General features: G+C 42.7%; 1 protein-coding gene across 2 annotated transcripts in view; it reads left to right on the top strand.

Annotated features, from left to right (window-relative positions):
- ANXA4 (annexin A4) overlaps positions 1–15,659 on the top strand; it is a 74,881-nt gene that overhangs the window by 20,915 nt on the left and 38,307 nt on the right. For both annotated transcript variants that reach the window (XM_019970451.2, XM_070798919.1), the window contains exon 2: positions 7,340–7,391. In XM_019970451.2, the coding sequence (XP_019826010.1) occupies positions 7,389–7,391 (3 nt within the window). In that variant the 5' untranslated portion in view covers positions 7,340–7,388. The remainder of the gene's footprint in view (positions 1–7,339; positions 7,392–15,659) is intronic.

Raw genomic sequence — 15,659 nt, forward strand, 5'->3', positions numbered from 1 at the left:
CATGCATTGGAGAAGGAAATGGCAACCCACTCCAGTGTTCTTGCCTGGAGAATCCCAGGGCCGGGGGAGCCTGGTGGGCTGCCGTCTATGGGGTCACACAGAGTCGGACACGACTGAAGCAACTTAGCAGCAGTAGCAGCAGCAGCATGAAGGTCTCTAGAGTAATGGCTATGACTGAAAACATAGCTCCTACCACCTACTACATGAGTGACTTTGGGCATTATGCTTAACTTTTCTCAAATTTAAGTTATCCTGCCCAATTCACTGGACAGTGAGAAGAGGAAGCAATATAGTGTTGATAAATCACCTGTGTGCTTAGTTGTTCAGTCATGACCGACTCTTTGCGACCCCATGGACTGTAGCATGCCAGGCTCCTCTGTGCGTGGTGATTCTCCAGGCAAGAATACTGGAGTGGGTTGCCATGCCATCCTCCAGGGGAATCTTCCCAATCCAGAGATCGAACCCAGGTCTCTCACATTGCAGGCAGATTTGCAGGCAGATTCTTTACTGTGTAAGCCACCAGGGAAGCCCATGATAAAGCACCTAAACACTCAATGTAATTAGATGGTCAGTAAATACTTATTTAAAAATAAAGCCCCTTTAACTCCAGCACACCTAACACAGAATACAAGGCCAGCTTTCCTGATGCTGAGCCACTGAGCAGTGACAGAGGCTACCCCTTGGAGGAGTGAGCCCCATGACCAGAAGGAGGAGACCAAAGGCTGGAGATGAACGTTCAGAAAGGGTGTAGAGTCCTTGCAACGGGAAGGATGTTCAGCAGAGTTCTTGCCAACCACTACCAGAATTTTTTTCTGTTAGGCTACTCTTGAACAGACAAGGCATGGGGTAATTTTCGAGATGAAGGTGACAAATGGAGAGATTAAGGTTGCCTTTTAGCACCTAGAATGGTACCTGGCCTGGGGCAGGCATTCAGATCATGACTGTTGAATGACTGAGATGAAACCTCAGTGAAACTATCCTGTTAGTTCCATGATTGCGAGTAGTGTTAGCAGTGCATCGCTTCTTGTTTCTATGTTAATTAGCCTTCGAGGAGGAGGGGAATCCAAACAGTTTGTCTGCAATTAAAAGGCAAAATAATTTAAAAACACCTCCACCATCAAAAAGCCAGCCGACCAGAATTCCAAAGATCTCTAGTCGACAGGTGGCCCTTGGAGTCACTCGGAGAATGAGAGAAAATTACTTAAGAAAATTGGAAACTTTATACTATGAAAACTGAAAACAGTATCCAGAGAAATATTTATAAAATTTATTAGAATATGCATTGATTTGTGCCTGGGGAAACTGAGGTATTAATGTGAAGTAGAAAGATGTTTAGGAGGGCAGATGGTTAACTAAGAGCACAGGGCCCAGCCAGCTCTCCCAGCAATCATTAAGGCCTTCTCATTGCTCTCTGTATTTTTCTAATCTTATCTCTTAATACAATATAGAACTCACCATAAACAACTTTCATTATTGTATTATCCATCTGGTTTGTAGAGTGGAGATAATGTCAGGACTCCAAAGGTTAGGTAGATTAAGGTCATGTAGAGGAGTGTTTAATACATGTGCTTCCTTCCTTCTCCCTGCCTTTTGGACAAAGGAGTCATTGGAGTAGAAAGCTTGAATAGACTTGGGCATGATGTGGGAACGAATGGTAGAGAAAGAGTGGGGATGTTTTAAATTATATGTAAAATGTGTTTTTTAATTATTTGTGGATTGAAATTATTATTACTGTTCCAACAGTGCTGTGAATAAGTGGCTAAAATTTGGACAAAAGACTGTTAATAAGTTACTTGCCAGATGGTGGGTTGAAAGAGATTCTTCTCTAAGAATTGCTTAGCAAGCAAGTCTTAAACTTTGCCTTCGCTTAGCCTACACACTTTGCTTGGATTAAATGTTTAAAAATAAAAAACCCCATCCAGGGAACAAAATTTCCTTTAACTTTAAAAGAATCAAAGATCCAAGGAAGAAGAGTTGCTTTCATGTTCCTATTTCATAGACAGTTTTGAAAAGCCTTTAGTGCCTGGGTGGGGCCCAGTTGCACTCTCCACAAGTCCACAGACTAAAAGTTTAAATTTGTCATCCTCTGGGATTTAAAGTGAAACCATGTACCAAAGAAAAATGGTGAATGAGTCACTCACATGTGATCTTCCAGGGAGGAGAAGGATTCAGTATAAGAATGTGTCACAAGGCCATCAGACCCCTTCACAGTGAAGGGTAAGTTCTGGTCTTGGGTCAGTGTTGTGCATCTGAACGGAGAACAACTGCCAAGTTATGCTGGGGTCTCAAAGAAAGCATCTGGTCACAGGGTGAATTCACCATGGTGTCGCGTCTGGAAAGACCAGAGAAATTGTATTTGTTAGCACATCAAGAAGGGGTTCATCTCTTAGGGACAGGTTCATATTTATAGGCTTATCACTCATAGGCACTTACATGCTTGCACACATGGTTAATTTATTTATTTATGTTGAGAAATATAACTGTTACTTAGGAAAAAATCCATATACTGCAGTACTTTGTAGAGAGGTCCACATGGGAAGCCAAACCCCAAGGTTCCTTGGCAATCAAGGAATCAGAGGAAGAGTTTTAGATGGATAAAAGTCATCTTCACAGTGGGGAAATATCTGACACCTAGAACATTGATCCTGGGGCCAAGCCAGCCTTTCTTGAGGACAGGCTTTCGATAAACATTTTAGAGTAAACCTCAGTGATGGTTTTGGGTTGAGCTTGCTGTTGGACAGAATTTTTCCTTAAATATGTCTAACAGCTTTTGGCCAGCTGGCTTCATCTTGGGAGCCATTCTTCCTCCTTAGATGAGTTTGCATATCGTTGTTTTGATGATTATTTACTGATTTTACTAGTCAATCTCATTTGCCTGCTGTCCAAAGTCTGGGTGGGTGGGGAGGAATGTATCACACTGCTGTCTGCATGGCCTCCTGCAGTATTACCAGGAGTGGGCCTTGTTCATGCATCTGCAGTCTGCTGTAAGGACTTAAGAAACTTCATGCTTGAGTCAGCACTGGGTTGCCAATTTCTGGCAGTGATATAATAGGGCAGTATGTGGACTAGTGTAATAGTTGTCCTTCTGAACATCCTATAGAAAAACAATAGGGTGTGTTCCTGACATACCTAATTTTTCTTTATGAATTCATTGTAAATTATTTCTGAAAGTACATGTAATCTTAACCTGAAACAGATTGAATTTATTTATAGCTTAAGGCTTCCCAAGTGGCTCAGTGGTAAAGATTCCACCTGCCGAGCAGGAGGCATGGATGGGTTCAATCCCTGGGTTGGGAAACCCACTGCAGTATTCTTGCCTGGAAAATTCCATGGACAGAAAAGCCTGGTGGGTTACAGGCCATGGGGTTGCAGAGTCGGACACGACTTAGTGACTAAACAACAATTTACAGCATATTACTCCCTTATGCAAAGGAATATGTATTCCCTTGGGATAAGTCTCTTATGTTGAGTTACCAGCTTTCTTTCAGCTGCTCTAAAACTATGTCCTAAAACCCTTGAGAGCCCTGTCCTGAGCCTTAGGTGTCTGTTTCTCTCTGTTTAGTTGCTCAGTCGTGTCCAACTCTTTGCGACCCCATAGACTATAACCTGCTAGGCTTCTCTATCCATGGGATTTTTCAGGCAAGAATTAGAGTGGGTTGCCATTTCCTCCTCCAGGGGATATTCCTGGCCCAGGGATCGAACCCACGTCTCCAATGTCTCATGCATTGCAGGCAGATTCTTTTCCACTGAGCCATCGGGGAAGCCCTAGGTGAGGAGTTCACATATTACAAAGAAGATGCAGATTCCCACCCACATATTGGTTTTTTAAAAGACATCTCAAACATATGGTCTCTTCAGGCTTCATCTTTCCATCTTGAAGAGTCCTGATGCTTTTAAGGTCATTTGAGCTATGCCCCAAACTGAATGTGTCTGCATTTCCCAGATGTAAAGTTTGAGGCACAGTTGCTAATAATTTGCCCCTCCCATGACCCTTGAGCTGCAAAAGGAGCTTATAGAACCTCAAAGTTGTATACAACAACAGAGTCTGGGTCACTGTGAACTTGGTCATACTGATCAGCTTATGGGATTGTAGGCTGGCCCTCAGAGAGAAAGAGCAAAAGAATCAAGGAGGCTGAGGCAGAAAAGGTTCTTTAGAGCAGTTGTCCCCAACCTCTTTGGCACCAGGGACTGGTTTCCTGGAAGACAGTTTTTCCATGGACTGGAAGCAGGGGCGGGTGGCGATGGTTTTGGGATGATTCCAGGACATTACATTTACTGTTTGCTTTATTTCTATTATTATATCAGCTCCACCTCGGATCATCAGGCACTAGATCCCAGAGGTTGGGGGTCGCTTGCTATAAGAATCCTTGGCTCTGTACGTGGACATGTGGGCGAGCTTTTACAGATGGAAAAGGGCCTTTCATCTTCTGGGGGCTGATGGTTCTGTGGAATTGAGAAGAGGCCTACAGCAATTCTGTGTTTCAGGATGGGTGTGTTCAATTCCTTCCCTATGCTATGCTAAGTCGCTTCAGTCATGTCTGACTCTGTGTGACCCCATAGACGGCAGCCCACCAGGCTCCCCCATCCCTGGAATTCTCCAGGCAAGAACACTGGAGTGGGTTGCCATTTCCTCCTCCAATGCATGAAAGTAAAAAGTGAAAGGGAAGTCGCTGTCATGTCCGACTCTTAGCGACTCCATGGACTGCAGCCTACCAGGCTCCTCCATCCATGTGATTTTCCAGGCAAAAGTACTGGAGTGGGGTGCCATTGCCTTCTCCAATTCCTTCCCTACTCCTGCCTAATTATTGAGGTGCCAGATACTGTGCTAGTCAGCATTTGTGTGGGTTCACTTTACACGTATTATCTGCTATCTAATGAAAGAATCAAAGGGTGACATTGACTGCATTCGTTTCTAAAATCTATTTAGAAACTCAGTTGATACTAGTAAATAATAAATACACAACAGCTGTTTTTATATAAATGGACTTACTCTGTGTGCTGTCCAAGTTTTAAAATACATTGTCTGGCTAAAAGCACCCTGTGTTCAAATGTGACACAGCTTCTTCCTGTGGTAAAATATTTCTAGCTCACTGAATAATGACTCTCAGTATTTCCAGAAGGCTTTGCTCAAACCACCACTGAAATCTGAATTTTATAGAATGTTTGTGTGTCATGAAATACAATTCCTTTGATTTTTGGTCGACTGTTGAAAATGTTAAAAATGTTTCTCGCTGATAGACTGTTTAAAATTAGAATGTGGCCCCTGAGCTGAAGTTTGTTGATCCCTGTTCTGTACCATTATCCTATTGTATTTTCATCTTACTGGTATCAAATTGTCTTATGTAGTCATCTCTTTATTTGTTGTCAGTCTTTCCTGAAACAAGGTAAGCTCCTTGAAGGCAGGTTCCTTGTCTTATTCACCATATTATCTCTATCAATGAAAACAATGACTGAGATATAGAGGTGTGTTATGAATATTTAGTGATTGAATGTATAAATTCAGATAATTCAGAAGCCACTAAATCCAGTAACGTCTTCCTTCCAAAAAAGTCATGTGTAAATCCTATCCCAGGGTCCACATCTGCCCAGATCTTTGCCTTTTTTAGTACAGATCTTTGTTCCTGTACTATTAATAGTATCTCAAGCCTTCCTGACTCCTTGGCTTTGACTCTAGTCTACCCTCTAGTATAGTAACTTGCTAAAGTATGTTTTGTCTTACTTTATTTCTCTGCAAAACCCAACCCTTTCACTGTTTCTCCACTGCCTACATTATAAGTCAAACTCCCCAGATGGACAGGGCCCTTGATAATCAATTCTCTGCCTGCTTTTCCACCCATAACTCTGAGCCTTCCCTGGAAGGAGCCCTCTGCTCCAGCAGCCTCGCCCTGAAGCCACGGCTCATCCCCACCTCTTCACCTTTGCTCAGTCGGTGCCTCAGAGCCAGTTGACACTTCCCGCAGGAAGGGATTGACCCCCAGGTCAAACAGGATAAGTCTGCAGTGAGTGATGGGAAACAAGGAAGTAGAAGCTGAGCCTCAGAAAGTGGAAGATGAAGAGTGACTGTGGCCCAGCAGGACTCGGTTGGTGATAAAGTTGGCCGAGAAGGATGCAGTTACTCTGGGGGAGTGATAGAACAAGGCTCCCTGGCAGGATCGGGCTTCCCTGGCGGCCGAGCAGTAAAGAATCCACCTGCCAATGTAGGAGGTGTGTGTTCAATCCCTGCGTCAGGAAAATTCCCCTGGAGAAGAAAATGGCAAACCACTCCAGTATTCTTGCCTGGGAAATCCCATAGCCAGAGGAGCCTGGCGGGCTACAGTCCATGGCGTTGCAAAGAATCGGACACAACTTGGTGACTAAACAATAATAACCACCTGACAGGGTTATATCTAGGCCAGTGATTTTCAAACCGCTGTGCAGACGGATATTCTGGGAATCTTGTTAAAATGCAGATTCTTGCAGTAGGTCTGGAGTGGGGACCTGGGATTCTGCATTTTAAAGAGCTCATAGGCAATGCCCATGCTTCTGGTTCTGGGATAATTCTTTGAGTTCAAGGATCTCACTAAATGCTCAGAAAAGGAGCCTTTTCTGTAGGACCTGAATGTGAAAACAGGAAGCCAGTGGGTCTGCCCCTCAGAGGCTCGTCTACAATAAAGACATTTTTTGCATTCTAAATGACTGAATACATGTGTGATGGCTCAAGGCTTCTTAATGGAGGAGGTGCTGAAGAACTGAGGGCAAAGTGTGTAAGGCTGTAGCTTAAAGGGGAGAAGCACTTTTAAGTCCTGAGATGGTGGCAGTGACAGTGGCCATTGGGAAAAAGAAAGGTCTAATGTGAGTTGGGCCAGTGGCCTGTTATCTTATACAAATGCGTGCGCGCGCGCGTGTGCGCACACACGCACACGCACACACACACACACACACACGATTCATTCAGGGTAAAGGCTGGAGTGCAGCACTTTTTTCCCTGATGTAGTCAGATTATCTTTTGTCTCCAAGAGGCACCTCTTCTGATCCACTAACACTTCCAGCTTAGAATCTAGACTTGGCTTGAGTTCAAGTAATGTAGCTCATCCTAACTAAGCAAGAGGGATCATTTCTGTAATGTGTTATCTCCAAGCAGAAGAGCAGCTAGGAGACTGTTTGGCATAATTCACTTGCCTCCTAGAACAGTTTCTCTTTAATGATTAGCTTGGTTCTTGTCTCTTTAGCTAATCAATAGCTGCCCTCTTGATGAAATTGGGTGTTATTTCCCTGTGGCTTAACTTTGTGCAAACTGTGAGTTATCTTGATTAATGATTTTAATGACAGTTCTCTCATCCCCTCTGCTTTTATCACACAGGAACTTCTGCTTGACTGACCGACCGTGACCCTGACATAGCGTCATAGTCATGGTAAGTTGGGGATGGGCTTCACCCTCCCTGGTGCCAGCCCCAGACAGGTACAGGATGTGTAATCAGGGCCTGCTGTCTTATACAAAGGGTTGTTTGCTCAACAGAGGGGAGGGAGGAGGAAATGGAAAGGTAGTTTCTTTTTTTTTTTTTTTCAAAAACACCATTTCAGGGCTGGTGAGTCACCTGAAATGCTGGTGAAACACTCTTTCAGGGCTGGTGAGTCTCCTAACCCTGAAAATGAATTCAAAGAGGGACTCCTTTGAATCCTTCTAACATCTTGAAATGCAGAAACAACTTATTTCTCTCTGCAGAAGCATGATGTGTTCGTTGTAGAAACTGTAGGGAAATAAAAAGGAAAAATCCAAAATCCCACCGCATTTCCCAGCAGGAGATGACTGCCGTCCACTTTGGATGCTACCTTATCTTTTTAAGCTCATCTTAGCTTCTCATCTGCTTCCTGCTGCTAGCTGTGGCTGGACTCCTCTGAGCTTCGTTATCTGATCTCTGGGACAGGCAGGGAATTGGATCCCTTTGAGGGTTCCATAAAGCTCCCTGCTTATGTGGAAGCTGAGCCGTTCAGCTGCAAATGTGGCCCTACCTGAGGCTGGCCACCTGCTCTCCTTCTCCTGCCCAAATGAGGAGAATGAGAAATGAGAAGTGAATGGGCAGGTGATGCTTAATCCCTGGTCTTCTGGGAAGAAATAATAGAAGTAGAATCTTATACCCAGAAAGGAGCTGGACATTCTGCCAGCTCTCAATGCCTTCCTTTAGGAAAATGGAGGTGTAAACTATACTGAACAAATACTAATATACGTTTAGCATTTTTTTTCGTTAGATACTTTAAATTTTCTTCATCATCCCTGACAGTCAAAGGCTTACTCATGTCTGCAGCAAATCTCTCTTATGCTTTCATTTAAAATCTATTTGTTCTTGATGGGTTCTCCCTGGACATGTACAACATTTATTCAGACATGTTTATGGTGTCCCTACTTTGTGTGTGGTATTTGGCTCTGGGGACTCAAAATTAATGAGTTGCTCTTCCTGTTCTGAGCAAGCTCTCAGCCCTGAAGACTATAAGCAAGTGATCCTTTCATGGGCTTTCCACTGAGGAAAACTGCCTCAGTTGCTCTCGTTTTTCTTTTTAGAACCTGTTTTCCCATTATGACTATTATTTATTGGACAGATAAAGTATATCTTTAAAGGAAAGGAAAACCATTTGATATAATCAAAGTATTGTAATTCCCTATTATTTTCCATCATTTTAGTTTTAGATCCTACTCATTCGATAGTGGTTTTGGAATAGTAGTAATAAGAACATAAAGAAGAGTTAGTGTATTCACTCTAACCTTTGCTATGCTAGCATATGTTTATATTACATCTTATATTAAAATTATTTACTCTCAATAGTGGAGTTATAGGTGTTTTGATTTTCTTCTTAATTCTTTTAAAAAATTTTATTGAAGCATAGCTGATTTACAATGTCATGTAGGTTTCAGGTATACAGCACAGCTATTCAGATATGTATATATTCTTTTCCCTTATAGGTTATTATATAATATTGAGTAGAGTTCCCTGTGCTACGCAGTAGGTCTTTGTTGGTTATCTGTTTATACATAGTGATGTGTATATGTTAAATCCAACCTCTTAATTTATCCTTCCCCTTCCCACTCAGATTTTCTTCTTAATTTAAAAAAGTTTTTTTTCCAAATCTCTACAATGACCATATGATCCATTTCTAAAAGGAAAGCATGTTTTAAAAGCCATGGTTTTCATATATCTACAAACAATTTTCAAATGTATAATTTACATATAGTGAAATGCACAGCTCTTATGGTTACTGGTAGACGAGTTTTGACAAATGTACCATGTATCTGCCCTCTTCTTAAGACAGAACATTTCCTCACTTCAGGAAGTTCCTTCATGCCCCTTCCAGATCAGTCTTATCCCTGTTCTCCACTCCATTCCAGAAATGCAGTCACTGATCTGATTGTTTTCATCACAGATTAGTTTTGTCTGTTATAGAAGACCCTATAAATGGAATCACAGAGCGTCTACTCCTTTTTTAGGAGCATTGTATTTTTTGCAGTCCACCCATGGTGCTGTTCAGCAGTTTGTTCCTCCGTTCCTTTTCACTGCTACGTATTTCTTTGTATCATGTTCCAATCTTTTGACATTTACCATCTTCATTATTATTTTAATAACCGAGTAACAGTTCATCGATTGTGATACAATACTGATTTCTAGCTATTTGTTTTCATCATTCTTCCCTACATCCTATGTTCCCTTTTCCTGTTGCCATGAGGAGCCTTCCTTGGGGGGAATCCCCTGCCTTCCCTGAACAGGTAATGATACATTATGCCCTGGAATTGAATCAATATGGATACTTCAGACCTAACAGGCACAAATTTCCCCAGCTTATCTTGTTCCTGAAAAAAAGAGTCCCTAAGAATGCTCACAGATAAGCTATCTTTGCATAGTCCTCCTTTGCATCAGTTCATCTTGTTAGATATTAATTTTAATCCCATACTAGGTACCGACCCCAGTACTTGCCTGGAGAATTCCATGGCCAGAGGAGCCTGGCAGGCTATAGTCCATGGGATTGCAAAGAGTCAGACACATCTGAGTGACTAACACTTCCTTAGTGTCCATCAGCAATGCAGTTTGCTTTAAAAGGCAGTGTTTGAATACCATCCAAAATTCTTTCAATACTGGAATTCCGAAAGAACCTTGTGAAACATTCAACTCAGAAAGCTCTCTCCAGCGGGGGTCAAGGGCTGAGCTAGGCCATTTAGAATTTTGACAGCCAGTCGCCAATTTGCTTGTTGCTATTGATAGATAGTAGAAGAAAACAGGTAATATGCCTGCATTAATTTCATACGGCTGCCATAACAAAGCGCCACAAACTGGCTGGTTTAAAATAATAGAAATTTGTTGTCTTATGTTTCTGGAGGGTGGAAATCCAAAATCAAGGTTTTGGCAGTGCCAAGGTCCCTCTGAAATCCAGAGGGGAATTCTTCTTGCCTCTTTCTAGCTTCTAGTGGTTTGCTGGCAATTTTAGGCATTCTTCAGCAGAGATGAGTCAACAACATGTCACCATGTGTCTTCTCCCTGAGTGTCTTTGTCTTCACATGCTGTTTTCTAAGGACACCATTCATGTTGAATTAGCAGCTTACCCTTGTCCACCAGTAGGACCTCGTCTTGATTTAATTTATTATAATTGATTAAGTAATTAATTTAATGACAGTATTTCCAAATAAGGGCACAGTCTGAGGTACTGGGGGTTAGGAGTTCAACATACCTTTTTGGGGGGGTGCAATTCAGTGTACAAGGAAGTTTTTTAATTTTTTTTTTATATGTTTTTGGCTATGCTGGGTCCTTGTTGGGGTACACAGGTTCTGCGTTGCTGTGCGGGCTTTCTCGAGTTGTGGCAAGCAGGGGCTACTCTCTAGTTGCGGTGCACAGGCTTCTCTTTGCAGTAGTTTCTCTTGTTGTGGGAGCACAGACTCTAGGGTGTGTGGGCTTCACTAGTTTGGCACGTGGGCTCAGTAGTTGTGGCACATGGCATGTGGCATCTTTCAAAACCAGGGATGGATGGAACCCATGTCCCTTGCATTGACAGGTAGATTCTTTTAATAACTGAGTAACAGTTCATCCATTGTGATACAATACCAATTTCTAGCTATTTGTTTTCATAGGACCAAGGAAGTTAATGCCATTGATTTCTCTTTTTCTCAGTCAAGTGTAGAAAAGTGATGAGTGTTAGAAGTTCACCATATTCAGGAGGTGAAAGGCTGGTCTTCCAGCAGATAAGACCCACACCCTCTGGGACCTGAAGCCTTTGGATGGGCTTGACCTGGACCACAGTGGGCATGAGAAGTCCAGCCTAAGGTGGACTAGCTCATAGAGCTCAAGTCTGACTTGCTAAAGAACTGCCCTATGGGTATAAAAATCCTCCATGCCTTTACAGGTCCAGTATACATCCTTGGATCAAATTAAAGAGCACCTTAGATCTATTTTACATTATTTTTGCCACCTTGTACAATGCTGTATTCTAGATTTTGTTTTGACATTACCCCATTGGCTTGCATTAGGGATATTATCAGAAACAGATATAAGAATCTCACTATTATATTTATTATAGAAATGTTACTGAGGTCATGTTGAATTATACTGATGAGAGCCACTCAGGCCACTGAGTTGAGTTTTTGGTTTCATATTTACTGTTTGTACTAAGTGTTTTGCTATATTATCCTCCTTCATTGTTACAGCAGCCCTGTGGATTAGTGTCGTTATTATTCTTAACATACAGGTGAGAAAAATGAAACTTCCCCTAGACTACAGAGCTAGGAAGCGTTGAAGCCAAGATTCCAATCTGGATCTGTTCAACTCCAATGCCTGTGCTCCTTCCCACTAAGCTTACTACCTCTCAGAATATGCCCACCATATCTCCTTCACAGAGACCTACAGGTGAAATTTCCCCCAATATTAGGATTCTCTTTACAGAATTCATGACCCCCAAGTGATGCAGAGGAGATGGAGTTGACTGTCTCCATGAATCTGAGATTTTACTGGAGTCATGGGCACCAGGCTGTGGGGGTGCCTTTCAGTCAAGGCTTATATAAGATGTAAAACCCTCTCCCTTTGCAGTAATTCATAGTGATCTCCCTAGGCTGTTCTGTGCTATCACCATTACATCCTACCACTGGTAATTTGGTAAATTCTACCATTTGTCAAAAGAGGCATTATCAGAAAACTCAGAAGAAACCTCTGTATGACCTCAGCCCTAAATTTAGCCTTGGTGATCTCTTACTCTCAGCTTGTGAACTCTTAGCATCTTAAAAGCACATAGCACCCATTATGAGCAGAGCAAGGTTTCCAGATAAATCTGAACTCCTTTGCCATCTGGGAACCATGGATATCAGGCAGATCCTCCCCTATCTGCTGTCTCCACAAATCAGATGCACATCACACCTGACAGATGAACTAAGGGAAAGTGGACGACACAGAACAATTTTTGGAAGTGCTAGCTATGACTAATTAGTCTGGTTTAATGACAAGAAAACAGAATTCAGAATATCAAAGCACAGATTGTTAACAGGTTATAGTCATATTTTGTGTCAGTGAACAGAGGGGAAGATAAATGAAAAACCAAAGCTAGTTTGATTCTTCCTCCTGCTGCTAAATCAGGAAGCCCAGAAGAGCTCCACTAATTCAGGTTGCCTCTCGCTACACACAGCATGGGCTTCCCTGGTGACTCAGCTGGTAAAGAATCCACCTGCAATGCGGAAGACCTGGGTTCGATCCCTGGGTGGGGCAGTTCCCTTGGAGAAGAGCTAAGCTACCTACTCCAGTATTCTTGGGCTTTCCTGATGGCTCAGACAGTAAAGAATCTGCCTGCAATGCAGAAGACCTGGGTTCGATCCCTGGGTTTAGGAAATCCCCTGGAGAGGGGAACAGCTACCCACTCCAGTATTCTGGGCTAAAGAATTCCAGGGACTATTCCATGGGGTCTCAAAGAGTCAGACACAACTGAGCGACTTTCACTTGCACACACAGTACGAAGAACAGCAGGGTTTTTCCTGGGCAGATGATCTCTTTTCCTCTCGTGAACACTGCAGTTCTCCTTATTGATTACAATTCCGTCTTGCTTTGGCTTCTAGGCAGAAAAATCTGTGTCTCACATCAAAAAACTACACTGACCCCCTAAGTCTCTATTTCCATTTCCTTTCTACCCCCTCCTTTACTGTAATGGGTTTGGCATAAGCCCTCTTGGAGGAGGTTGCCATTAACCCCACCATAGAGCTGCCAGAACTCACACACAACTGGGGAAACAGACTCTTGGAGGGCACAGACAAAACATTGTGCACACCAGGACCCAGGAGAAAGGAGCAGTGACCCCACAAGAGACTGATCCAGACTTGCCCATGAGTGTCCAGGAGTTTCCGGAGAGGCGTGGGTCAGCTATGGCCTGCTACTGGGTCGGGGGCACTGAGTTCAGCAGTACATGCCTGGGACCTTCTGAAGGAGGTCGCCATTATCTTCATTACCTCTACCGCAGGGTGAGAACACAGCCCTGCCCATCAACAGGAAATTGGATTAAAGATTTACTGAGCATGGCCCTGCCCATCAGAACAAGACCCAGTTTCCCCTTTAGTCAGTCTCTCCCATCAGGAAGCTTCCATAAGCCTCTTATCCATCAGAGGGCAGACATAATGGAAACTACAGTCACAGAAAACTAACCAATCTGATCACATGGACCACAGTCTTGTCTAACTCAATGAAAGTTTGACCCATGCTGTGTAGGGCCATCCAAGACAGACAGGTCATGCTGAAGAGTTCTGACAAAATATGGTCCACTGGAAAAGGAATGGCAAACCACTTCAGTATTCTTATCTTGAGAACCCCATGAACGGTATGAAAAGGCATAAAGATAGGACACTGAAAGATGAACTTGCCGGGTTAGTAGGTGCCCAATATGCTACTGGAGATCAGTGGAGAAATAACTCCAGAAAGAATAAAGAGACAGAGCCAAAGCAAAAACGACACCCAGTTGTGGATGTGACTGGTGATGGAGGTAAAGTCCGATGCTGTAGAGAGCAATATTGCATAGGAACCTGGAATGTTAGGTCCATGAATCAAGGCAAATTGGAAGTGGTCAAACAGGAGATGGCAAGAGTGAACATCGACATTTTAGGAATCAGCAAGCTAAAATGGACTGGAATGGGTGAATTTAACTTAGATGACCATTACATCTACTACTGTGGGCAAGAATCCCTTAGAAGAAATGGAGTACCCATCATAGTCAACAAAAGAGTCTGAAATGCAGTACTTGGATGCAGTCTCAAAAGTGGCAGAATGATCTTTGTTCGTTCCTAAGGCAAACCATTTGATATCACAGTAATCCAAGTCTATGCCCCAACCAGAATTGCTGAAGAAGCTGAAGTTGAACGGTTCTGTGAAGACCTACAAGACCTTCTAGAACTAACACCCAAAAAAAGATGTCCTTTTCATTTATAGGGGACTGCGATGCAAAAGTAGGAAATGAAGAGATACATGGAGTAACAGGCAAATTTGGCCTTGGAGTACAGAATTAAGCAGGGCAAAGTCTAATACAGTTTTGCCAAGAGAACACACTGGTCATAGCAAACACTGTTTTCCAACAACACAAGAGAAGACTGTACACATGGACATCAGCAGATAGTCAATACCGAAACCAGATTGATTATATTCTTTGCAGCCAAAGATGGAGAAGCTCTATACAATCAGCAAAAACAAGACCGGGAGCTGACTGTGGCTCAGATCATGAACCACTAGGCCATTCTGGTATGACCTAAATCAAATCCCTTACGATTATGTAGTGGAAGTGACAAATAGATTCAAGGGATTAGATCTGATAGACAGAGTGCCAGAAGAATTATGGACGGAGGTTCGTGACATTGTACAGGAAGCAGGGATCAAAACCATCCCCAAGAAAAAGCAATGCAAAAAGGCAAGATAGTTGTCCGAGGAGGCCTTACAAATAGCTATGAAAAGAAGAGAAGTGAAACACAAGGGAGAAAAAGAAAGATATATCCATCTGAATGCTGAATTCCAAAGAACAGCAAGGAGAGATAAGAAAACCTTCCTCAGTGATCATTGCAAAGAAACAGAGGGAAACAACAGAATGGGAAAGACTAAAGATCTCTTCAAGAAAATTAGAGATACCAAGGGAACATTTCTTGCAAAGATAGGCACAATAAAGGACAGAAATGGTATGGACCTAACAGAAGCAGAAGATATTAAGAAGAGGTGGCAAGAAGACACAGAAAAACTATACAAAAAAGATCTTTATGACCCAGATACACGATTGTGTGATCACTCACCTGGAGCCAGATATCTTGGAATGCAAAGTCAAGTGGCCCTTAGGAAGCATCACTCTGAACAAAGCTAGTGGAGGTGATGGAATTTCAGTTGAGCTATTTCAAATCTTGAAAGATGATGCTGTGAAAGTGTTGCACTCAACATGCCAGCAAATTTGGAAAACTCAGTAGTGGCCACAGGACTGGAAAAGGTCAGCTTTCATTCCAATTCCAAAGAAAGGCAATGCCAAAGAATGCTCAAACTGTTGCACAATTGCACTCATCTCACAAGCTAGCAAAGTAATGCTCAAAATTTTCCAAGCCAGGTTTCAACAGTACATGAACCATGAACTTCCAGATGTTCAAACTGGATTAAGAAAAGGCAGAGGAACCAGAGATCAACTTGCCAACATCTGTTGGGTCATTGAAA

This window comes from Bos indicus, chromosome 11 (genome assembly GCF_029378745.1).
Source record: "Bos indicus isolate NIAB-ARS_2022 breed Sahiwal x Tharparkar chromosome 11, NIAB-ARS_B.indTharparkar_mat_pri_1.0, whole genome shotgun sequence".
NCBI classification, from domain to species: domain Eukaryota; kingdom Metazoa; phylum Chordata; class Mammalia; order Artiodactyla; family Bovidae; genus Bos; species Bos indicus.